Source organism: Capra hircus, chromosome 25 (genome assembly GCF_001704415.2).
Source record: "Capra hircus breed San Clemente chromosome 25, ASM170441v1, whole genome shotgun sequence".
Lineage (NCBI taxonomy): Eukaryota > Metazoa > Chordata > Mammalia > Artiodactyla > Bovidae > Capra > Capra hircus.
In genome coordinates, this window is record NC_030832.1 from 36,139,409 (window position 1) to 36,164,379 (window position 24,971).

Genomic DNA, 24,971 nt, shown 5'->3' on the forward strand with positions numbered 1-24,971 from the left:
TCTTTTGTTTATCTAAGGATCCCAGGAACCCAGAACACGGGCCAGCTCGTAGGAGGTGCTCAGTGGGTATTTCCTGACTGCGTGAGACACTGAACAACAGGAATGAGTGCCCGGCCTGGAGCCGAATCAAGGGTGCCCCCACCTCCGTGAGTGCCCAGGACCTCTGTTGCTCATTCATTCAGGGGTAGAGCCTGTCAGAGGAGATGGCCACACATCTGGGCTCTGGCTCCCCGCCCACACACCTCACCTCCCCCAGTGAGTCCCATCCCCTCTCCCAGGACGCTGCTTTCTGCCTGAAGGTCCGGGGCCTCCTATCTCTCCCAGGCACCTGTCCCAGCAGCTCCCTCGGTCTCCCCACCCACCATCACCTGTGCAGACCTCCTGGACCTAGGCCTCCAGCACCCAGAGACCCCTGCTCTGGCTCACTCGAGGGCGGCCCAGGGCTGCTTCATGTGGGTGTCAGGACACCCAGAAACACTGTGACCAGTTCCAGGGGAGCTGCCACCGACAAGCAGCAGGCCCCCCACTCAAGCCACTGCTGGCTGGGGCAGACCCAATGCCCTGCCAAGGCCGTGAGCCCCCAACCGGCCCCCTCAAGACCGCCAGCCCAGGGGAAGCCCAGGAGTCGGTACCAGTGGAGACCAGCTGCTGCTGCTGCCCTCTGCACTCACCTGGGGGGCCAGGGGGACCCCGGGGCCCTGGGACGCCCGCCAACACTGTGTCCACAGCCGCGGAGGCCAGCTGCACGTCTCCACCTGCGGGAAGGGCAGAGTGGCCTGTGACCCACGGGACAGGGCCAGCAGGGCTGAGTCCCCCAGAGCCTGGAAGAGCAGCCCCGACCCTGCTGGGCCTCACGCATCTACTGCTCCCTCGGCTCAGAGGAGCTCCCTCGTGTGTAGTCACTCAGCCGTGTCCGACTCTTTGTGACTCCATAGGCTGGGGCCCGCCAGGCTCCTCTGTCCATGGGATTCTCCAGGCAAGAGTATTAGAATGGGTTGCCATTTCCTTCTCCAGGCGATCTTCCCAACCCAGGGATTGAACCTGGGTCTCCTGCATTGCAGGTAGATTCTTTACTGTTGAGCCATTAACACAGAGGCCAAATCAGAGCGCGGGGGAAACTCTGTGGGCTCTGTTTAAAGTACAAACCTCTTCCTGAAAATTCCAGGTCCTGAGACTCCCGCCCCGCCTTGCTCACCTCCCTGCTCTCCAGTCCGGACTCTGTTCCAGGCTCCCCTCCACATGCCCATCCTGACACACCTGACTAGCTCACTCTTGTGGGGCCTCCTCCAGGAAGTCCTCCCTGACCACTTGTCTGAGCCGCAGGGCCCCCAGGCCAGGTGGGGTCTGTCTTGTGGCCTGGGCCCCTCCAGGGTGAGCCCCATGTGACCTCAGACCCAGAAGCAGACATCCAGGCTTGGAGACATCCGGGCTGGGGGTGGCTGCCTCTGTCTTTCCCCGCCTACCCCCATCACAGAAGCCTGGGCAGCCCTTCCATAGGCCTCCTGGCCGGTGGGCCTGCTACAGCTGCTCAGTGCTGGCTAACCAGGTGCCTCCACCAGGAAACCAACCCCCCCCCCCACTCTTCCTAAACGTTCACATCTGCACCCTCCAGGCAGTCTGCCCTCTCTTGGGGACCCCAGGCCTGGGGAAGGAGGGTCCTGTCTGAGGGGGGCTCTGAGCACTCGAGGCGGGCAGCGGCAGATGTGGGGCATCACGCCCAGGCTGGGCCGGCTGAGCTTTCAGTGGCCCAGGGATGCCAGGCGGTTGAACCCTTAGACACCCAAGCATCACCCATCCTCCTCCACCAAGGGGCACCACTGAGCCCACCACAAGAGTGAGACGTTTGGATTGCCAGTGACTTCTTTGCTCTGGCCCCTGCACACGCGGAGGGCCGACAAGGCACCCCGATCCCCTTGGGAATGAGTCCTTCCCTCGTGGCTGGGGGCTGGGCAACCCAGAGCAACTCCGTCAGGATGTATTACCACTCTTGCTCTAGGGATGGGGAACCGGAGGCTCGGGAGCGGGCCCCTGTGATTCAGACGTAGGTCTAACTGCGGCGCTGCCCGGGGAGCTGGGCGGACAGGGCGGAGGGGGGCGGGGGACGCGGAGCGGGAGAGGCCTCGGGTTTCTCTGACGGCTGACCAAGAGGCCCCTGTGCCCCCACGGTGCCCGGGGTGCCACCCACTCAGAATCCCAAGTCAATCTCATCACCCACTTCTTAAAACCTTTCTCAAAACCTTTCTCGTTTCCCAGGGCCCTTAAACAAAGCCACGCCCACCATGGGCCGCAGGCCCCACCCCCGCCCCATCTCTGGGGTGCCCTCCCTGGACCCGCCCTTCCCCCATGCTCCGGCGGTGGGTTCTGTGTGTGCTCAAGGGCGCCCTCTTGTGCTAGACTGTGGCCCCTGCAGGCAGGAGACTTTTGCTCACTGCTGTATCCCGGAGGTTAAAACACACAGTCCCACACGTGGGAGGTGCTCCATCCATCAGCGCCTGTTCAGGACATCAGGGGGTCAGACCCCAGGGGCAGGAGCTGAGCACAGAGGCAGGGACAGGCCCCTGGGGCCAACCTGGGGTTGGGGGGGACCACCCCCCTACCTAGGGTACCCTGTCCCCCCGCCTGGCCAAGCCGAGGCCCCACTCACGGACAGTCTGCTTCACAGGGTTCTTTTGGGGCAGTGGACTCTCCAAATTCTGGCCCTCCTTCCCACCCCAGCCCTCAAGCGTGACACTCACTGTCCTTGTCCGTCGGTGGCTGCAGGGAGTAGAGGACGCCTTGGGGGCCGTTTGGAGGGAGCCCCGGGCTGCCTGCTGGGCCAGGGGGGCCGGGTGGTCCAGGGCGCCCCATCTCTCCAGGAAGCCCACGGGGCCCTGGCGGCCCCAAGAGGCCTGTGGGGGGAAAAGAGGAGTCACAGGAGGGCTGGGCCTCGTGACTGACATTACAGAGATGAGAAATAGACCCGAGAGGGCAAGGTGGTGGCCCCTAGTCCCAGAGCCTCCCTGGAGGGCTCTCCTGGGATGTAATGAAATGACTTCCCCTCCACAGCCAGTACAGAGGGGACTCAGGGGCAGCCAGGCGGAAGGTCAGGGAGGTCAGGTCAGGTCAGTGAAGTCAGCGGGTGCTGTGGCCAGATGACCTCAGCCCTGGGGCAGGGGCAGCAAGGGTGGTTGCCAGCCTGGCCCAGCCCCGTACCTGACCCCGACAGGGTCCAGGAGCAGCCGCGTGACCTCTCGGCATTGTTTACATGGCGGAGCACAACCTCCAGCCCTCAGCAGCCCCACCCCCGCAGCTGGAGCCTTCTCTTCCCATAGTCCCGGGTGAGACCAGGCCCCAAAGTGCTTGGAAGGACGCTGCCCTGGGAGGTGGCGGTGGGAGGGAGGCAACCTGGAGCCCTGCTAGATGGCAGTCATCAGCCCCACTAAGAAAGAGGCTGTCTGGGATGCCTCACCTGCTCGGACAGGGGAGAAATCCCAACCCCCTTCCCCCACTGGACGAAGTCACATCAGGGTATGTGTGTGGGTGGGTGTCCTTACCAGGAGGCCCCGCTGGGCCCTTTTCTCCTGCCTGACCCCGGTCACCTTTGGAACCTGGGGGACCCGCAGGCCCTGGTGGTCCCGTCTGTCCAGGGGGCCCTGTGGATAGAATGAAATGAGGCCTGAGAACATTGTGGGCTGAGCTGCCTCCATTGGCTCCAGGCTAGATGACATTGCTGTCTGGTCAGATCTGCCCCCTCACCTGCCATGGGCAAAGGGACCACATCATTCATCACAGTATACAAACCAGTTTTGCTCCTGTTCACTTCTATGATCTCAAGAGGTACTTGTGTTCCCATTTGACAGGTGGGGTAAACTGAGGCTCAAAAAGATGTGGCCCCTTGCTGCAAGGTGTAAATGAGTCAGAACCCTCTCTCCACGTCCTGCTGTCTCTTTGCTCAGGCTCGGGGACTGGGATTCAGGCAAAGATCGTCCCAATAAGGCCTCCTGAGAGGCCCCAGGAAGTCCTGGAGGGGTCGCCTGACCCCTGGGGATCTCCAGGTCCCAAGGGTGGGCAAGAGTAGATGGAGAGACAGGAGGCCCACTGTGTGGTCTGCAGACAGCCCCTTCTCCCTAGGGAAGGCCTAGGCCTGAGGAGGATGCTCAAAAAATGCTTCCTGAACAGATGGAGGGCTCTTTGGGGACCCCCCTGGGGCTGCCAGTTTCCAGAGATTCCCACTTGGTCTCTGGGATTCCAGGATGCACCCAGGTGTAAGCATTTGTAGGGTTTGTGCTCCACCTGGTGGCCATATTGGGAACTACATGCCCCTCATAAGAAGAAAGTTGCCTTGGGAGAACAGAAGCTCCTCCCAGCTTCCTCCCTCCCCTCCAGGGGGCACTGAGGCCTGGGTCCTTCAGAAGAGGAGAAACCCTCTTACCTCCCCTTGACCTCTGCTCCCTCTTCAGTCCCAGAAGAAGGATTTGAAGAAGACAGGCCTTCTGGGAGTGAGACTTTGGGGAGAGTGGCTAGAGAGGAGGACCCAGGGCAAGTAAGGTGCCCCCTCCTCCCATAGCAGCCCGAGCTCACCCTCCACACAGCCTCCAGGCTCTTCAGAAGCCTGCAGAGTATCTGCTGCTTCCCTGGCCTTGGGACTGGCCACTGGCAGTCAGTTCTCCCATTGCTGGGGGTCTGTAGGCAGCGGAGGGGTCAGAGTCGGGTCTGGGCAGGATTGCTAAGAAACTGGGGGCTCAACTGGGGGACAGCAGGAGGAAGGGCGTCCCCTGCAAAGAGCTCCGGTGGGGCTGTGAATTATTGAGTTAAAACGGCACTGGATCGCTGGGTGACCCCAGGGGTCACTTCTCTGAGCCTCAGTTCTCCTGTGACCTGAGCTTTATGAGCTCACTGGAACGATTAGCCATGATATCTGTACAGACTAGAGTGATATAAAAATCCTGAATAACTGGCACAGCACAGATCCTGACCAGTCAGATGAGACCTCAGCCTTAAACCCTGGAGGTCAGCCACATGGACGGTGGCGGCTACACCGCCACTCGGCATAAAGTCCCAGCACAGTGCCCGGCGTGCAGCAGGCGTTCAACAATCCTGACTATGGTATTAGAGTTACTATTACTGTTCTGCAGTCCCAGAGAGCAGAGCTCAGTCCAGCGGAGAGAGACTGCAGAGAGACTTCACAATGTGGTGGGAAGAGTGAGAGCAATAGGCCAGTGGGTGTCCTCCAACTCTGGCCAGAGAATTCAGAAGGGGTCCCCCAGAAGGCTAGGGGAGGCAGTAAGCCCCCACCGCTGGCGGAGTGCAGGCAGGGGCTGCTGTAAAATTGAGCCAGTCAAGGATGAGCTGGGCTGGGGGCCTACGCGTAGATGCTAAGCGGCAGCAGGGCAGCCAGTGCAGGCAGTAGCTGGACTGCGAGACAGCAGGGAGTGGCGAGGACTGCGGCAGGCTGCAGAGTTTGAATGAGATCTGCGGGGGCAGCCGTGACTTAGCTGCAGCCAACTGTTCCTTTTTTTTCCATTATTTTTTTGGCCACATCACAAGGCATGTGGGATCTTAGGGACTGAACCTCATCCCTTGCACTCGAAACATCAGGGAAGTCCCAGCCAATTGTTTCTGTAAGGGACTGCCAACCCCAATGGCCAGCTCTTCCATTTTTCTAGGAGAAATGAGAAATCCTGACTTTTATGTGAAACCCCCCAGGTTTTAAACGTTAGCTCAGTTTTCTAAAATGCCCTTTGGGTGTGTATGACCTACTGGTGGAGACCCTGGGAGACCTTCCTCCCAGCCAACTCCTTGCCCCCTGCAGGCCTCACTCACCGGCCGGGCCTGTGGGCCGTCTCTGGGGCCCAGGGTGGGCAAGCGGGATGGCGTCAGGGAGGAGACCCTCGTTCCAGGGCGGTGGGGTGTTCTGGGGCGTCGGCAGGTCATTGTCTGGGCCCGAGGGCCGCTCCGCTGCTTCCAGAAGGAGAACCTGGGCCGGAGAAGGGCAGAAGGTCAGGCCCGGGGCACGGGTGAGCAGGGACGTGAGCGCCAGGGGACCAGCACCGCCCACTGCTCGTGGGACCACCAACCCCCTACTGGGATGTTCTCCCACCCCCACCTCAGAAAGCCCTCCGACCCTCCGGCTCAGGCAGGGCCCCTGCGGACACACTCAGAGCCACCATACTTTGCTCCTGGAGTTGCCGTCACTGGGATTAGACTGTGCTTGTCTGAATAATGACCGCAGTCATTCCCACTTCACTGGTTCTTCCCTAGAGAAGGACTGGGCAGGCTTGTCCCCCACACTGTCTGGCTCAGGGCACAAACGGTGTGGTCAGGGAATGTTTGTGGCTGGCTGGCTGGGTGCGAGCAGGGAGAGATGGACAGAGGGAAAGAAAGAAAAGGAAAGAAGAAGAGAAAAGAAAAAAAAGAGGAGAAAGAAAGAATAAGCGGGCCCAGCTCAGGGCCTGAGTTTAGCAGGAGCTCCAGGGAAACAAAGATGGCTACGGTCACTCAAGGTCCGCCTGGAAAGCAGCCCATCTTCTCCCCCACAGGAAAGCAGGGGTTAAAACCCAAAAGGACAGAGCCTCAGTAGGGAGACACTTCCTAATTCACGGCACCTGGGACCCAGGAGGGCTTCCCTGGAAGCTCAGCTGATAGAGAATCCACCTGCAGTGCAGACCACAGCTCGATTCCTGGGTCAGGCAGATCCTCTGGAGAAGGGATAGGCTACCCACTCCAGTACTCTTGGGCTTCCCTTGTGGCTCAAACGGTAAGGAATCTGCCTGTGATGCAGGAGCCACAGGAGACGTGTGTTCGATCCCTGTGTGGGGAGGGTCCCCTAGAGGAGGGCATGGCAACCAACTCTCCAGTATTCTTGCCTGGAGAATCCCACGGACAGAGGAGCCTGGCGGGCTACAGCCCACGGGGTCGCAAAGAGTCAGACATGACTGAGTGACTAACACTTTCACTTATCAAAACTGTACTTGGGGCTTCCCAGGAGGCACAGTGGTAAAGAATCCGCCTGCCAATGCAGGAGAGGTGAGTTCGATCTCTGGATTGGGAAGATTCCCTGGAGGAAGAAATATCAACCCACTCCAGTATTCCTTCCTGAAGAATCCCATGGACACAGGAGTCTGGTGGGCTCCAGTCCATGGGGTCACAAAAAGCTGGACAGGACCGAAGCCACTTAGCGCATGGCACAGCACAGGGAGCCAGGAGGTCCGGCTGTTCCCAAAGACGCCAGCAGGGGGCGCCGCACACCGGGATCTGCACAGGGCCGGCGGGCAGGTGCTAACCCACGCGGACCCACCCACCCCAGAAAAGGGGGGCACTGGGGTTCCTCCGCCATATCAGATGGAGCCTGGTTTCCCGTCCCGATCTGCCAGACAGGAAGGAAGAAGTCCAGTGTCTCATGTCTCCCCCCACCCCTCCCTCCACCCTCCCCACCCCCCGCCCGCCTTAGAAACCCGAACCCCACATCCAGCTAGATTCTCAGACTCAGCGCCGCCGAGAGATGAAAGCGCTCCGAGGCTGTCTGGGGGCCGCTGGGAGTGGAATCGCTGGCGTCTAATTCTGCAGATGCTGCTGCCTGAAGGCGTCCAAGCTCCAGCCCCGGTTTATACCCCACCCAACCCTACCTGCACCCACCCCAACCACCAGAGTCCTGGGGCACCTTAATTCCAGGAGGACCCGATGGGCTCCCGGGCCTCTCCCAGGGGCCTTCACCCTGTCTGTGGTCCTCGCTAGCCCGCCTGCCTAGAGCCCAATGCCCCTCCCCTCCACCTGCCCCCGTCCCCTCCTGCAGTCCCCCACAACGCGGTGGGTGAGGACCTCATGCAAGGCAAACCCGGCCGAGCTCCCCCAGCAAAAACCACCAGAGACGCCATGCAGTGCGTTCACAGGTGACCACCTCGGCCTCCACTGGCCTCCCCTGCGTCTCCTCCACCGGCTCTGCTCCAGCCGCCCTGAAGGCGCCAAGCCGCTGAGGCCGCGACCTCCCCACCCCTCCAAGCCCGGGCTCCAGCAGCGCCCTCCACCAGTGCTGTCCCTGCCCCCAGCCCCTGGAAGATTCTGAGACTCCGGAGAGCTGTCCCCTCCTCCCTGAGTCTGTCTGACCCTCCGGGGAGAAGGGGTGTCCCCCCAGCCCCTGTACAGTCACTCTGGAGCAACAGCACCGGCCCTGCCTTTGGGTGTCAGGACCACCTGGGCAGGGGTGCCCTCCTCACTCTCGGTCCCCAGGCCCCTGCACACATTAAGTACCATGTGATGGGGGAGGAGGCTCAGGCCCTGCCACCAGCCAGGCTGGTTTGAATTCTGGCTCTCCCACTAGATAGCCATGATATGCAAGCATCGTGACCTTTGTGGGCCTCAGTTTTCCCATCAGCAAAATGGGGGTGATAGCACTGACCCTGCAGGGCCACAGAAGATCAGGGGCACAGCACGTGGGCACCCAGTTACTCCTGCTGATGCTGGGGTGGTGTGCGGGGGGGGGAGTCACGGGAACAAATGGCTGCCTTCATAGCGCCCACGCCTGGGCTGGGCTGTGGTTTCCTGGGTGCACAGAAAGGGTCCTTCTGAGCATCTCCTCCCACCAGCTCTGCAGCGTCCCCGGGGCCTGGGTGACAAAGTTCCCCAAGACCCTTGGGAACAAAGTGGCACCCCAGATCTCAGGCCCCCATCTGTACTGGGTGGGTGGGCTCGGGCCCCATGAGGCTCTGGCAACCCCCAGGGGCCCTGTCTCTCAGCCCCTCCCCCTCCTGGTCCTGACAAGCGCTCATGACACAGGAAGGGCCACTGCAGCCACGCCAGAGGCGAGGTGGAAAGAGAGGCTCAGAGACCGCAAGGGACTTGCCCAGGGTCACCCAGCCAGTCGTCAGTGGGGCCAGGGCCCCGTGTGGTGCCTCGTCCACCTCTCCACAGCTGGGCTGCAGCCCTGGCCTCGGTGGAGCTTCACGGAGGCCCTGAGAAGTGGAGCGGCGGGCTCAGGCCACACAGCGGCTTCAGGGTGGAACCTCTTCGTGGAGGGGAGGGTTACAATTCCTGCCCAGGCCCTGAGGGGATGTCCACTGGGAAGCTGACCGGCCGTGGCCAAGGCGTGGAGCTGGGGAGACAGGCCAAGGAGACTTGGCTGTCGGTGTGGAGGATGGGGGCCCCGGGGCCATGCGCGAGGGGCTGGGGGTGGGAACTGTCAGGACCTGGTGGCCAGGACTTGGGGGCAGGACGTGAAGACAGGGGTGGCCCTGTCTCGAGCCTGGCTCAGGGGATGGTAGGATCGCCACCATTCAAACAGCGGCACAGAAGAGGCCAGGTTTGAGGGTGAACGTCACCAGTTGGGGGGACGAGTTGGATACAGCATCGTGGTGGGTTGGGGAGGACTCCTCCAGGTGAACAAATGTAACAGGAAGGAGCCAGGAGCAAGGGGAGCGTGACTTGGAGGTATCAGGGTGGGGTGCACCCAGACTGGGCTCCTGGGCTCCTTTCGTGGTAGGGTTCCGCCCCTTCAAAAAAGACCAAGCTCACTCCTTCCTGGGGCACCTCCCTCACAGACACCAAGGCCCACAGAGCCCGTGGATCCAGGCAGAGGAGCCACGGGCACCATCAAGTTAGAAGCAGCCCACTCCTGAGTTCAAGCCCTCATGGTCTGGCCATGGCAAACCTCCTGGAGAAACTGAGCCGTCTCTGCTGGGCTGAACTCACCGGGGCGGGCAGCAGTGGGCTGTGTGGGGACTCAGCTGAGAAAACCAGACTCCAGCCAGCCTTCCATCTCAGGGGCTCTGATGACGTCACTGTGGCCTGGCTGATTGGCCAGGACACCACCCTCCTGCACCAGACACCAGTCGTCACCCAGGGAAATCCCCTCGGGGTCCCTCCCACTTGGTCTGGTCCTTGAAGTCAGAGTGTAAACTGAGGAGGAGGGGAGGAAGGAAGGCAGGAAACTTTTTTTCTGCTGGCTTTCTACCCCATGATCCCCCAACAGCCGCTCTAGCCTATCCCAGGAAGGGGGTGGGAGGAATCTAGATCAGATCCCAGGTTCGGATCCTTAGGCAACTCGGGCGCTGCAGGGAGTGAAAATGGGGCAGTCATTTGCAGTTGCCTGGCCTCCAGCCACTTTCTCTTCCTTGGCTCTAGAACCCTTACTGTGAGCCAGTGAGTATGCCCCAGAGAAGGAATCATCACTGGCCAATTACTCATTTTCCAAGCTCCCTTGTACCTAGGAGGTGGCATATAGCCTAGTGTTGGCCAATGAGACATAGTGAATTTCTTGAGATACTCTGCTTCACCCTCTACTTCCTGCCTTTATACAGTGTATAAGGATGTGAGGCTTTGAGCTGCAGCAGCCACTTTGTAACCATGAGGCACTGACCATGAGGCACTCTGGTGGCTCAGACAGTAGTCTGTCTGCAGTGCAGGAGACCAGGGTTCAATCCCTGGGTCAGGAAGATCCCCTGGAGAAGGACATGGCAACCTACTCCAGTATTCTTGCCTGAAGAATTCCATGGACAGAGGAGCCTGGCAGGCTACAGTTCTTAGGGTCGCAAAGAGTTGGACACGACTGAGTGACTAACCCTTTAGCACTGACTGACAAGAGGACAAAAGCCAATTCACTAAGAAGGTGGAGAGGAAGGCTGTGGAGGGAGTCTGGTTTCTTGAGTCACCAAGCCAATCCCAAGACCACTAAGTCTGGACTTCCTATTGAACTAACAATAAATGCTAAGAAATAAGCTGCCAATGGCTGGGTTCACATTGCTTGCCACTGAATGTATCCCTCTTGATATGTCAAAACAGGGTCTTGAGGAAGCAGAAGTCAAAGTTTCCAGGCCTTGGACTTACTGCTAGCTGCCCAGGTTCTAACTCCCCGTCGGGGATCTGCCTGCCCGCTTCTGCCTTCACCCACCTGACCCCAGCCCCCGACCCCAGCTCCATGCTCTCTCTGACCCCTGTGGGCTCCCCTGACCTCACCCACCCCTGAGGCTGCGGGGCTCGCCTGGCTGCTAGCCTGGCCCGTGTCCCCCGCCCTCTCCAGGCTGCTGCCCCTCAGGGCCCTCTGATGGGGCGGGTGAAGCTCCCAGGGGCCCTACTTCTCCAGGGGACACTTGGGCACAAAGCAGGCAGGTGGGCAGCTGGAAGGTGACCCAAAGAGGACACAGGGGCTGAGACAGGAGTCTCCCATCATCATCTGGAAATCCAGAAGGGACCCCGCAGCTGCCACCTCTCTGGACACCTGTCTCAAGCTACCTCGTCTATCTCCCCACCCAAGAGCCACCTGAGGTCATCTCTGTGTATGAGCCAGGGAGGGGCTGGGAAGTGACCCCTTCCGTTTCCACCTTATAGGGCAGCAGGCTGAGGCCCAGAGCTGAGAAGGGCCATGTTGTCACTGGGTTATTACTGGGACAGCCTGACCCCCACAGAGTCTGCGGAGGAGACCCCTCAGGTCTGCGGAGGAGTCATGACCCTCACTCTCAGGGCCAGAGAGTAAGCCCACCTCCAGCCTGCTGCTCTGGCCAGGCTGGGGTGCGGTGTCCCCAGGCAGAGGGCGGCGCAGGGTGGGGGCATCAAGGGAGGAGTTGCTCATGGCGGGAGGGCACGGGTGAGGGCCAGGGGGGCGGGGGACAGCTGGCATGGTGCTGGTCCTGCCTCAGAGCTGTGACTTGTAACACCCCGAGGTGCTGGGCCGGGGCCAGGCCAGGCAGTCAGCCAACGCTCTGCCAAACTACGCGGAGGTTTCAGGTGCCTGGAAAATGTCCGTCAGGCCAGTGAGCCTGAGGAGCCCGCCTTTTCTAGAGTCTTGTGTGCCACGAGTTCCTTCTAGCATCTTCCCCAGCATCTCTCATCCCTGCCAGGGCTGCCCCAGCCCCAGCTTGGCTCATGTGGCAGCCTCTGCTCCCTGAGGCCTCCCGCCCCCACCCCACAGAGCCGTGACCCGGGGAGCACACGGGTCTCCACCCCGGCCTGTGCCCAGGCACCTGGGCTACTGGGGGGACCCTCCTGCCTGCCGGGACAAGGGAGGCCATTCACGCTTCTGCTATGGGGCTTCTCCCATGTACCTGTACCTCCATCAGGAAGACGCCACAGCGACAAGGCATAAGTGATAACAGAGCCTCACACCTGTCCAGCACGGGTTCCCCCACTGTGTCACCTGAGGCCCCGAGCGGTCCTGTGAGGCTGGCACCTCAGCTCACTCCACAGAGGAGGAGGAAGTGGGGTTCGGTGAGTCACCCAGCTGGTGGGGGGTGGTCCCACAGGTAGGGGGTGGTCCCACACGTGCCTGCCTCCAGCTGCCCGTCACCACAGCCCCCATCGCACCGGGCAGGTGTCCCCACAGTCAGGCTTCCAAGGCAGGCGGCCCGGCCGAAGGGTGATAACAGCGTTGGCCAGGGCGGCGAGTGTCTGTGTGCGTCTGTATGTAAGTATGTGTGTCTCTGTGATTTCATGTGTGTTTATACGTGTGTTCATGTATGTGTCTCTGTGTGTGTGCTTACAGGGAGGGCCTGCCTGTCAGGCTCCCCTGGGCTGGGGTCCAGCCTCTGGGTCTGCTCCGTGTTCTCGCGGTGGGGGTCTTGCAGCCCACCTCGGCACTCTGTCCTCACTCCAGCCTCCCTGCCAGCCGGCCATGCTCACAGCGCCCTCCCAGGCAGCGCCCAGCGCCAGATGTTGTAGTCTGCCCTTGAGAGAGTGCTGCCTCCGCTCGGGTCAGTCCAGCCTCCCGGTGCTGGCTCTGCCCTGGGCCAGGAGCCCCCTGCAGTCCCGCTGCCCCGAGAGGCTCCTTGGAGATTGGAAGTACAGCAGCCTCAGCCCTAAGCTTGCCTCCACCAGACCCAGACCTTCCAGCCAATTGCTCTGCGCCTGCTTTCCAAGTGAAGGAGGTGGGGCTTGTCCGCAGGGCACGTGGTGACGGGGAGTGCGGCGCAGAAGCACATCCCAGCGAGCACCAGGCCGGCTCCGAGGTGGGCTCTGCACTGTCTCCCAGGCGCCAGGTGGGACAGAGCCCCAGGTGTCCCCACGGGGCAGCTTCCCCAACACACCTGCACCTCACACATCCTCCCCTTCTTTGAGTCCTGTCCTCCTCCCCGCTGCTGCCTGGGGCCACTCCCAGATAAATGGCCAGGCTTTTACTGAGCCCCTCTGCCTCTGGGGTGAGCTGCTCCACCCCTCTGCCCCGTGATGTAGATGGGGAGAAAGCTCGCAGGTGCCAGGCGGCTCCTCCTCCATCAGCTCCTGAGCCCAGCCCCGAGCAAGACCAGGAAGGGGGAGCCTGAGTCGGGGCCAGCAGCCCTGGGGGGACAGCGACTTCCCTCCTCTTTCCACCGAGGGGTCAGCATCTGGGCTTCCGGTCTCCCAGCCATCGAGGCCCACACCCAGACCAGCCTGCTGCCTGGGACCCTCGGGTTTCTTACTCATCCCACGCCCCTCTCCCACCCCAGGAGGCTGGCCCAGCCTAGAGAAAATTATCCAGAGCCACTGAGGCCCCAAACAGCACCCAGCCCTGGGGACCAGGCTGCTCAGGCCTGCTGGGCTCCCTGGGGCTGACGCCAGCTCCTCCCTCTCCAACTCCCTAGGCCCAGGATCCCCAGACCATCTGACCTTGGCCTCCAGCGTGGTCAGCCGCTCGCTCATGTCGCTGAGCGGGTACAGTTCATGCATTCTGAAAGAGAAGAGGTGAGAGTGGAGTGGATCCTGGGGAGAGAGCAGCCCGGCCAGGCAGGATAGCCTCTGCTCAGGCAGGCAGGGCAATCTCTGAGTTGCTGCCTGGAGAACTCCTATGCATCCTTCAGAGCCTTATCTTTAGTGCCCCCTCCTCCAGGCAGCCTGCCTGGCCTCCGAGCCTCCTTTCTGGGCATCCACAGCACAGAGTATTGTGACTCGTCTGAGCCAGCACCTGGGATGCCTCATCAGCCTGCGAGTGTCATATGCTTAGGGTTGTTGTCTATTTTGTTTGTTCATGAATTTCACTGCCTGGCCACAGAGTAGTGGGTCAAAAAATATCTGAGGACTTCCCTGGTGGTGCAGTGGATGGGACTCTTCTTGACAGTACAGGGGGCCTGGTTCGACCCCTGGTCTGGGAGGACTCCACATGCCGCGAGCAACTAAGCCTGTACGCCCCAACTACTGAAGCCTGCAAGCTCTAAGGCCCTCAAGCTGTAACTAATGAGCTCCTGTGCCAAAACTACCAAAGCCCGTGCCCTGGGGCCGGCAAGTCGCAACTACGGAGCCCGCACGCTGCAACTGCTGAAGCCTGTGCGTCTAGAGCGTGTGCTCCACAGCAAGAGAAGCCGCTGCAAGGAGAGGCCCAGGCACCGCCGCTAGAGTAGACCCTGCTTGCCACAACTAGAGCCAAGCCCGCGCAGCAGCAAAAACCCAGAGCAGCCACGGATAACTAGTGAATAAATAAATAGAGCAGTGTACACACGTCAAAAAATGTTTAATAAACTCCACCATTAAAAAAAAATCTGATAGTTAATGGCTGGGTAGTAAATGAGACACACTCCTTGACTTTGAGAACTGCAGTCTGAGGAAGGGGACGGGCAAAAAGACACAGGTTGGTAAGGGCTGTAAGACCAGAACATGCAAAAGAGCAACAGGAAAGTGAAAGTGAGAGTCACTCAGTCGTGTCTGACTCTTTGAGACCCCGTGGATATATAGTCCATGGGATTCTCCAGGCCAGAATACTGGAGTGGGTAGCCTTTCCCTTCTCCAAGGGATCTTTCCAACGCAAGGATCGAACCCAGGTCTCCCGCATTGCAGGGGGATTCTTAACCAGCTGAGCCACCAGGGGAGTCCAAGAATACCGGAGTGAGTAGCCTACCTGGGGTTGCCAAAGCCCATCTGGGCTGGGGGTGGCCCAGGAGGGCTTCCTGGAGGTGGTGGCATCTAAGGTGAGGACTGAGGGATGCACAGTGATTGGTCAGATTCCATAGAAGGAAGAATTAGTGCTGACACCAGAGGAGAACAGAACCGGGGAGGGTCTTCCAGCAGCCTAGAGGACAGGAGCACACCTGGGGACCACCAAGGCTGGAGCAGGAAGCCTACGGGGAGGAGCCTGGCAGTGTCCTGAAACCAATGGGCAGCTGCTGGAGGGGGTAAAAGCCAAGGTCAGATTTTCATTTTTAAAAGCACACTCTGGCAGCAGAGTGCACCGTGGGAGGCTGTGGGAGGGCCCCGGAGCCGGAAGGCCAATTAGGAGACCAGTAATGTTTAACCTCCCAGGCACATATCTCCCTGGGCTGTAATCATCTATTTATGTCTGTCTCCTCCAGAGACCCGGAGCTTTAATGAGGAAATAGATGGTTCAAAGCTGTTCCTAAGAGCTTTTATTGCTCTGGAAGTCAAGAGATGCTTAGATTCCTCTCTCGGTTCAAAGCCTGACCCCACAGGCACCCCATTCTGGTCAAGCAGACACACGAAGAGGTATTAGGGTAACTTGGCACGTCCCATTTGGTGTTCAGAGGCCCCCTGGCTGCAGCGAGGCCCCCATGCTCACCAGCGGGGTCCCCATCCCCCCATCATCAGCCTTGTCTGTCTTTGGAGAAGTCCTGTATCTTTGTCACTGAACACAAACCACCTTGGAAACATCCCTGTTTTAAAATAATGACCATCCTGTGAGAGATGCAATGAGACTCCCAGCATCTTAGGACCTTGGGAACAGGTGGTTCAGGCTGTGATTTCCCCAGGGGTGCCCAGCCTTGGGGCCACGGGGGCTGACAGCCCCTTACTTTCTGCTCACCAGCCCTTCCTGGGTTTCTGTGGGTTGGCAGGGGCCCCCTCATCCCCATCGCCTTCCCCATCCACCCTGGGCTGTGCCCAGTCTGTGGTTTATAAGCCTTTTTTTTTAGAAACAGAATTCTTTTTCTTCCCCCAATAAAACCTTGTCAGTAACCCTGATACATAAAAGAGATTAAAGGCTGAGGTATAAACACTGAAACTTTGAAACAACTAGAAGAATGTATACAGTTGTCTGACTCGGGGACGGGGCAGGACTTCACAAAGGACCAGCGGGAAAGGAGGTGGTTTTCTGGTTAGACGCGGGGGATTGAACACACATGTTTCCCTCCAACTCCTCCCAGCAAAAGGGACAGTAAAGAAAGAAAGAGGTACAAAGCACAGAGCGGAGAGACGGGCAGGGGGGCTTCTCAGGGATGAGTCACCAGGGGAAAGCAGAGCGCGACCACGTCCCAGGCTGCAGACACTGGAGGGCTTGGAGAGCAGCGAGGGCTGATGGTCCTCTCTGGGTTCTGGGATCCACCCCAGGGGGAAGGCCCATGGGGACTGAGATCTGGGGAGGCCCCCTGAACAATTTGGCAGGGAGAGGGCGGCTCTCTGGAATGGCTCTGCGGGTAAAGAATCCACCTGCCTGGCAATGCAGGAGGTGCAGGTTCAATCCTAGGTTGGGAAGAGGCCCTGCAGGAGGAAGTGGCAACTCGCTGTAGTATTCTTGCCTGAAACATCCCATGGACAGAGAAGCCTGGCGAGCTACAGTCCAAAGGGTCGCAAAGAGTTGGACACAACTGAGGGCGCACACATACCCTGTACAATGGCCAGGCGCCCGAAGGCCCCCAGTCAACACGGCCAGACACACGGGAGGACTCCCAGGGGCCACTCACTGCCCCCTCCTAAATACTGCAGGATCGTGGTGCCTCTGAAAGCCACCTTTCGTGGGAAAGACAGACAGTGAAACAAAACAAGGGTCCCATGTGTCATGCCACCCACCCGCCTCCCCCCATCCACCCACCCACTCATCCGTCCTCCACCCCGACATTCACACCCCACCCCGTCCCCTACCCACCCCCGGCCACCCCCTCCTCCACCTGGAGGCCCAGTGGGTGCCCGTGAGCCCCTTGGTGACCCTGTGCTGGTATAGTTTTGTTTTAGATGTGGACTATTTTTTTAAAGTCTTCATCGAATCTGTTACAACATTTCTTCGCTTTTCATGTCTTGGCATTTCAGCCACGAGGCATGTGGGATCTTAGCCCCTCCACCAGGGATTGAACCGGCACCCCCTGCATGGGAAAACGAAGTCTTAACCAACCACCGGACTGGCAGGGGAGCCCCACCTTGTGCTAATACTGATGGGCAGGGGGTAGGGTGGCGGGAATGGGTGCCTGCCCTTGCAGCAGAGGCCCAAGAGCATCTTATGGGGCAAAAAGGGCGTCGACTCTGGAAGTGGGCTGGCCTGGAGAACTTTCCGGCTTGAGCTTCGTCACCTGCACACACAAGAGGGCGTCTCCCCACCCTGGGGACCCCCTCCCGAAGGAAGAAGGTGGGGCAGGATGGCCATGGGTGAGGTGTCAGTAGGGCCTCATCATGCAGTGAATGTTCCCGAGGTGTTCGCGGCCCGTGAACATATTTCCAGGGTCTGAGGCAACACACAGGATGCCCTGCAGCGGGGACGGTCAGCAGAGCGAGGGGCAAGCCTGGGCTTGCATGGGAACCTGTTTCTGGAAAGCGGGCAGGGCCCCAGGCCTAGTCTGCGCTGGCACTGGGCATCCTGGTCGGCCGGCGGGGAGCGGCTTGGCTGTCAGCCAGCATGGGGAGGGCTGGGAAGGGGTCTGGTGCCCCAGCTGCAGAGAGAGGCCCAACTAGCGGGCAGGACCCTAGGCTGCCAGCCTGGTCTCCTGTGCCACCTGCCTGGGCAAGCGCTCTGACGCTGGGCAAGTTTTATGGCTCCCCTGGCATCCTGTCACCGACAAGCAATTAAATTATGCATGTTTAACTTTCTCTAATTATTCCTCGGGGCAGTGGAACTATGGAAACGGGCCTGGCGGGGCAATGCTGGCTGTGTGACCACCGAGGCCCTGTCCGCCTGGCTCCAGGCCTCGGTTTCCCTCCCTGAGAGGCAGACTCTTCACTTTCTGGGGTTCTGAGGATTCCCACCTTCCCAGCACACGCGGGCCCGCGAGCATTTCCTCGCAGCTAGGACACAGACGCAGAACTTGAGCTTGGAGATCTTTGCCAGTATATGTGGATTGGAAGTGAGGGGCTGTGTGGGTGAGAGAGAGACAGAGGAACTGACTGCTCAGTGTGATCAGTAGAGAGAGCTAGAGAGGCGGCTAACTCACTGTGTGGCTTGAGGCCCACTTTCTCTCTGTACCTCAGTTTCTCCATCTGTAAAAGGGGTCTATATTTTTTTAAGTTAGTTTTATTTCTGTATTTATTTTTGACTGTGCGGGGGTCTTCGCTGCTGCAGGAGGGCTTTCTCCAGCCGCAGGAAGCGGGAGCTACTCTCACTGCAGTGCATGGGCTTCCCCTCGCGGTGGCTTTTCTCATCGTGGAGCACAGGCTCTAGGCTGAGCGGGCTTCAGTAGCTCGCGGTTCCCGGGCTCTCAAGCACAGGCTCACTAGTTGTAAGGCACGGGCTTAGTCGCTCCGAGGCATGTGGGATCTTCCTGGACCAGGGATCGAACCCGTGTCTCCTGCATCAGCAGGCAGATTCTTTACCACTGAGCCACCAAGGAAGCCCCAAAGGGGTTTACACTGACCAGCTCCAGGGGTCTCAGGCTCTTTGCTCCTGCCCTCTGCCCCCTCGGCCTCAGACCGCCCACTGCAGAGGGGGGTTGCCGGTCTACCCACCACGTGCCTTTGGCCAGCACTGCTTCTGGTCATGGCTCTGAATCTTGAAGTCAGGACCCTCCCCCTGAATGAGATCGGACTCCCAAGGTCTGGGCTTTGCTGACAGGGCAGGAGTTGGCTACTGCAGAGACTCCTGAAGAGGCAGAGTCGGTCCACTGTGCAGCTGAGATGCTGATAGTGGCAGCCAGGGTGGCCCTCCCCCAGAGGCCCATCTACCCTCTCAGAGGTGGTCTGCAGGCAGGGGGCATACACAGGGTGGGTGTCACCCGCAGCCCACCCAGTGGGGACCGGTTGGAGGAGACCCCCACATCCCCTGGGAGACCCTTGACCCTAGCCAAGACTCCAAGGGGAAGACGGTTCCAAGGAGGTCAATAGGGTAAGATGCTGCGGGGACAGGGGTGGGGCAGGCCAGCTAGACTAACCGTGAGTTACCCACAGGGCACCGCAGGAAAAGAGGGTCCTGAGCTGCCTCAGTTTCCCTAATGTGATGAGAACGATGGAGGTAAGCTTTCCACTCCCACCCAAAAAAGCCGGACTATAGGGAATGAAAGCTGGTGGTAAAGAGGGGTACTGAGAACTCTTTCTCACGGTAAGCCTTGAAGGGCTATTGGCCTTTTTAAAACAATATACATATTGAATATATTGAATACATGCGTGCGTTCTCGTCGCTTCAGTCGTGTCCGACTCTTTGCAAACCTATAGGTTGTAGCCCGCCAGCCTCCTCCATCCCTGGGATTCTCCAGGCAAGAATACTGGAGGGGGTTGCCCTGCCCTTCTCTAGAGGATCTTTAATTTAAAAGTTTAACTGGGTAAAAACACAGAACGTGCTTATGATGCTGCGGGGAAAATATACAGAATTGTATCTCTTCATGAGCTGGCGGGAAACAGGCCAGCTGCAGGCTGGAGTTCCAGGGTCTCTAGGGACCCCCAGACTCCTGGGGCCACCAAGACATGATCATTCTAGATTTTTCCAATCCTAATGTTTCCAATCCTGCCTGAAGCTCTTAACTGCCCTCTGGTGCTCTGAGCCTAGCCTCGTGGGTCGCAGAGAGGCCCTGATGGGAATTTTGTAAAATATCAATACCTCCCCTGGGCCTGGGAAGTCACCTCTCCTGTTAACTTGTAGAGAGCTGCTTGTCCAGGTAACCGCAGACAGATGGGATTTTTCTAAGACACAGACCCCAAAAGGAAGAGTGAAAAGGGCGAGGCCAGGCTGAAGGTGGGGGCCCTGCCCTGGGTCTCCCCTGTGTTCCCTCACACATACCAGAGCAATGAACCCCAGCGGGGGTGGGGAGCCTGCTGGTCGGACAGAGAAGTGGCTGCATGCCAGGCCCAGCCGTGGGGCTCTGGACAGGACAGAATAATTAAATTCCATCCTTTTCTATATCAGGAATCACAGAGAAGGCCAGAGTTTTTCAGGAACTTCTGCCAAGAGTTTTTATTGAAAAGTAATTTGAGTTCCTTCTTGAAGAGGAGCAGCCTTGCATGGGTGTCCTTGCCGTGGAAATAAAAATCCCCAAAGGACCAGCTGCACTGAAGCTGCTCAGAGCACGGTGGGAGCTGGCCACCTACCCCCCCACACCCTCCCCCACCAGCATCCTCTGGACTGCAGACTTCCAGCAACGTTCAGAAAACCCCCACGGGGAAAAGAGACAACACAGGTGGGCGAAAACTATTCACCAAGGTTCATCAGTCACCTGTGAGGTGAGAGGCAGAAATACCCTGGCATGCGTCCCTCCTTTTGTGAGTGAGGAAGATGAGACTCAAGAGAGGTTTAACAACATAGTCAAGGTCGCCCAGCTTGCTGATTAAAGGCGGCCTTCCCTTCCCGTACGGCCATGGTGGGCTAGGCTAGGTGCCCTGGCTGGGGAAGAACTCTCCATGCAATGTGCAAACAGCGTCTGGACCACGACTAGACACGGGGGAGGTCTGTGGGTTTTGCATCCCCCCAGCTTCCCAGGTGGTGCAAGTGGTAAAGAACCCACCCACCAATGCAGGAGACATAAAAGACGTGGGTTCGATCCTTGGGAAAATCCCCTGGAGGAGGGCAAGGCAACCCCCTTCAGTATTCTTCCCTGGAGAATGCCATGGATGGAGGAGCCTGGTGGGCTATAGACCATAGGGTCACAAAGAGTCAGACACGACTGGAGTGACTTAGCATGCCTGCATGGCCCTACAGACTCTGCCAATCTGACTGGTCAAGTCCATCTTCTTCCCTCTCAACCTCCAAATGCAGCCCAGAGTTCAAGATTGTTGGGTCTTGTACCACGGCTGGACCACACCCCAAAACATCTTTGCCCTAGAAAAATCTAAAGAGGAATTATTGGAATTACTAAATTAATTTAGCAAGGATTATAGAGTTTTCAAAAATCAACCATATTCCTATACATTGACAATGACCACGCAGAAAGTGAAATTTTAAAATACCATTCACACAGCATCAAATTATCTAGGAATAAGCCTACTAAAAATTATAAAACATCAGTGAGAGAAATTAAAGCAGATTCAAATAAATGAAAAGATATACTATACTCATGGATTGGAAGGTGCCATACTATATACGTTAAGTCTCTCCCAATTGATCTATCCAGTCAATGCAATCCCATTCAAAATCTCAGAAGGTTTTTTTGTATGTTGTGTATGTGAATTCTCAGGTTCTTTCTGAAATATATACAAAACCGCAAAGGTCCAAGAATAGCCAAATGCGAAGATGAACTAGAACAGAAGTGGAAGACTTACAAAACCAGAACTGAGATCGCTTATAAAACTACAGTAATTAAGACGCTGTATTATTGGTGCAAAGACAGACAAATAGATTCACACCACGGTCACCTGGTTTATAAAAGAGGTATATATGAGTACAAGAGAGAAAGGAAGGGCTTCAGTAAAGAGTACTGGGTCAACTGGATACCAAAATGGAAAAGTAAAATAAAAGAATCTGACCCCCAACCCACGCCACGCACGAAAGTCGATTCCAGGTACATTGTGGATCTAACTGTTAAAAGAGAAACAACAGTTTTTTGGAAATTCCCTGGTGGTCCAGCGGTTAGGACTCCTTGCTTTCACTGTGGAGGGCTCAGGTTCAATCCCTGGTTGGGGAAATAAGATCAGCAGCCGAAACAAAAACACAAAACAAACAAAATGACACCTGATCCAGTTTTTATAAAATATAGGTAACTTACCTTCATGACCTCAGAATAGACAAAGATTTCTTCTAATACAAAAAAGCACTAACATTAAGGAAAGCTTTGATAACATGAACTGCATTAAATGTAAGAATTTATTTTCATTAGAAGGCAGCATTAAGAGAATGAAAAAGCATGTCATCAAGCAGAAAGGTCCTTGGAATACACAAAACCACAAAATAAGATGCCAAATGGCTGAGTCATACGTAGGGGGCGCAACTCCTTAGCTCTATCAGGAAACGCAAATTAAACTACACCCAGGCAAGACTAACAGTGCAAGTATCTGAGTATCCAAGAGGGTGTGGGGCACTGGAACTCTAAGACAGTATCAATGCAATGTCCATGGAATAACCACGTCTTAAAAGTGTGGCTGTTTCTCATAGGTATGAGCAATTTCATCTAATAGGAGCAATTCTACCTCTAGGTACAAAAATAAACATAATTTCACCAAAAGGCTTGTGTAAGAATAGGCAGTGTTGCTCAAAATAACCAAAAATTTTAATAATCCAAATTCCCATTGGTGGCTGATGGGATAAACTAAATATTCACAAAATGGAATATTACGCAGAAACCATATGCCACCCAGTGGATGAACTCACAGAGATGACAGACCCCAAAGAGCACACACTCATGTGAGTCCATTTCTTGAAAGTTCCATCACAGGCAGGACAGCTCGAAGGCTGTGGCCTGTGCGTCAGTGGTTACCTTGAGGAGGGCAGTTATCAGAAGGGCAGGGGGAGGACTTCTAAGATGATGAAAACGGTCTTTCTTGATGATGATGCTGGTACACAGGTGTGGTCTCTGTAAAACATGTCTAACCCTGACCTTGCTCACCCTAAACCACCAATCTGACATGTCACCCTCCATGCTCCCCACCGCCCTGAGGAAAACCCCTGTCCCCCCTGAATGGGCTGCTTGCCATGATCTGAGCACCCCTCACTCTTCTAGTTCTTTGGCCTTTCCCTGTCTTGTTATCGTATCCAGAAAGAGATTCTAACCCACTCCAATGATTAGTAAATTCCTACTGAAGCACCACCTCCTCCAGGGAGCCTTCCTTGACCACTCCAGGCAGACCCAGGCAGCCACCTTCCTATTAATTGCCAAGAGTGCAATATACATCTTGCTTAGAGCACTCAGCAGCCTGGCTGGGGAACATCTTATGCACCCCTCTTCCCTGTGGGTCCATGTGTCATCCATTCTTGTATTCTGAAAAGTGGGGCAGGCATATCCCTCTGTCACTGGGGCTGCAAAGAAGCTCATGTGTCCTCTCGGACAGAGGCAGTGCCACCCTGGGGCAGGAGGTGAGCAGATCTAAAAGGAGACCCTCAGCTCATTGCCCAGGTGGCCCATCTTGGAGGATCTCAGGGAACTTGGGCAGGGGAGGGAAGGGACCGTCCTCCTCCTTCAGGGGGCAGGGGTCATGTGTCCCAAGCGAACCCTGGCAACTGTCCCTGGACCTTCCTTCCTGCCCCCCCGAACAGCTGGTTTCCATTTCCAACAAGGCCAGGAGAAGTGGAAGGGGCTTAAGGTAGAGATAAGAAAGCCGTTTGGACGCTGAAGTTCATTACCTTCTGGCTCATGTCTCAGTGGGAGGGGAAGAAGGGAGGAAACGCTCTCTTCCGATTTCACAATAGCAGAGAGGGTCTGGCCCGTGTGGAGCCACGCAGGCTATAATAATGATCAAAAGAAGAAAAAGCAACTCGCATTCATGGGGCACTCACTCTGTGCCAGACGCTAACGGAAAGGCGAGACCCAATACACCCCTTTTCATGTATACTTGTCTAATTCCTGCAACAGCCCAATGAGGAAAGAACCTTTATTATCTCTGTGTTGCAGATGAAGCAACCCAGGCACAGAGAGGTTAGGTAATTTGCCCCAAAGTCACACAGCTACTAAGTGCCAGCAGCTGGATTCAAAGCAGGCAGTCAGGTGGTGGCGGTGGGGGTGGGGGGACCGCTGGCTCTTAGCCAGCTTAGTTGCTCCTCGTGTGCTGGAACTAAGTTCCCCAACCAGGGACTGAACCCACGTTTGTTTGATGCAATGTCTTTCTCATCAGCACTGTTTCCAGTCACTGCGGAGTGACTTCCCTTCAGACTGACTGGCACGGCCGGGAGACGTCTCCAGGAATCCACGAGTATGTAGCAGCCAGAATTCTGGAAGATCAAGGACTTCTTGGTCCTTCTCAGAATTCTCCTGGAGCGGGGTCCCCACAGTTGGGGGTACTTGGATTAAAGGGGTTGTGCGCCCGTCTGCTCAGTGGAGGGATCTCCCAGACTCTTAGGACTGTCCCACAGGCCTCGAGAGGGGGTTTATCCAGAAATAAGAGAGTCAGAGGCTTTCTTGATGGCTCAGTGGTAAAGAATCTGCCTGCCAGTGTGGAGTGGGTTCGATCCCTGATCTGGGAAGATCCCATACACCTCGGGGCAACTAAGCCTGTGCCCCACTACTGAGCCTGTGCTCTGGAGCCCAGGAGCCACAGCCGCTGAAGCCCCGTGTGCCCTGGAGCTTGTGCTCCGAAATAAGAGGAGCCGCTGCAATGAGAAGCCCCCACACTGCAAATTCAGAGCAGCCCTGACTCGCTGCAACTAGAGAAAATCCCGCGCGGCGACGAAGGCCCAGGGCAGCCAAATAAATTTAAAACACATTTTTAAAGAAGTAAGAGATCCAGTCTCTGCAGCCATTTGGGGGGTTGAGAAAGGGGAGGACACCCCTGCATACATTTTATTTTTCAGGGTTCACCGATCCGGTTGCTTCTCTTGGGTGGATTTCTGAGGTTCGCGTTGTTAATCTGAAGTTATTGTTTGAAGTGCTCTCTCTCTTTTTTCCTCATCCAGAAAGAAATCATAAATATCTCCAGGGTCCCAGGACGCTGGCAGGCGGCCCTGCCTGGGTCTGAAAGATGACACCAGGCGCAGCCCAGGGAGACCAGCTCTGACTCCCCACCCCCGGACATGGGGCGTCTCTCTTGCCACTATCGTCCTGTGTCAGTGGGAAAGGATCCTTTTTAACAGGGCTCCGAGCTCCAAGTCAACGTTCAGGAGCCCTAAAGCAAAGCGGGCTGACCGAGGGCCTCCAGAATATGGGAGAGGCTGCCTGATTCTGCTGGGCAGATCACCCACGGCATTGGACCCGAGGCAGGGCCTCCCCCTCCTGCATCACTGGTCCAGGCTCAGGCGGGTACTGAGCTCTAATCTTAGGGAAACGGACGAGGTGCCCCAAAGACAGCCAGAAGTGGGCAGAGTCACTTGGGGTTTG

The 24,971-nt window shown here is 57.3% G+C and overlaps 1 protein-coding gene across 1 annotated transcript in view; it reads right to left on the reverse strand.

The window, feature by feature from the left end:
- The window catches only part of COL26A1 (collagen type XXVI alpha 1 chain), a 167,637-nt gene that overhangs the window by 9,781 nt on the left and 132,885 nt on the right, over positions 1–24,971 (reverse strand). The window contains 6 exon segments of the mRNA XM_018041048.1: positions 672–755; positions 2,736–2,888; positions 3,534–3,632; positions 5,803–5,956; positions 13,549–13,589; positions 13,592–13,609. Of these exon segments, the coding sequence (XP_017896537.1) occupies positions 672–755; positions 2,736–2,888; positions 3,534–3,632; positions 5,803–5,956; positions 13,549–13,589; positions 13,592–13,609 (549 nt within the window).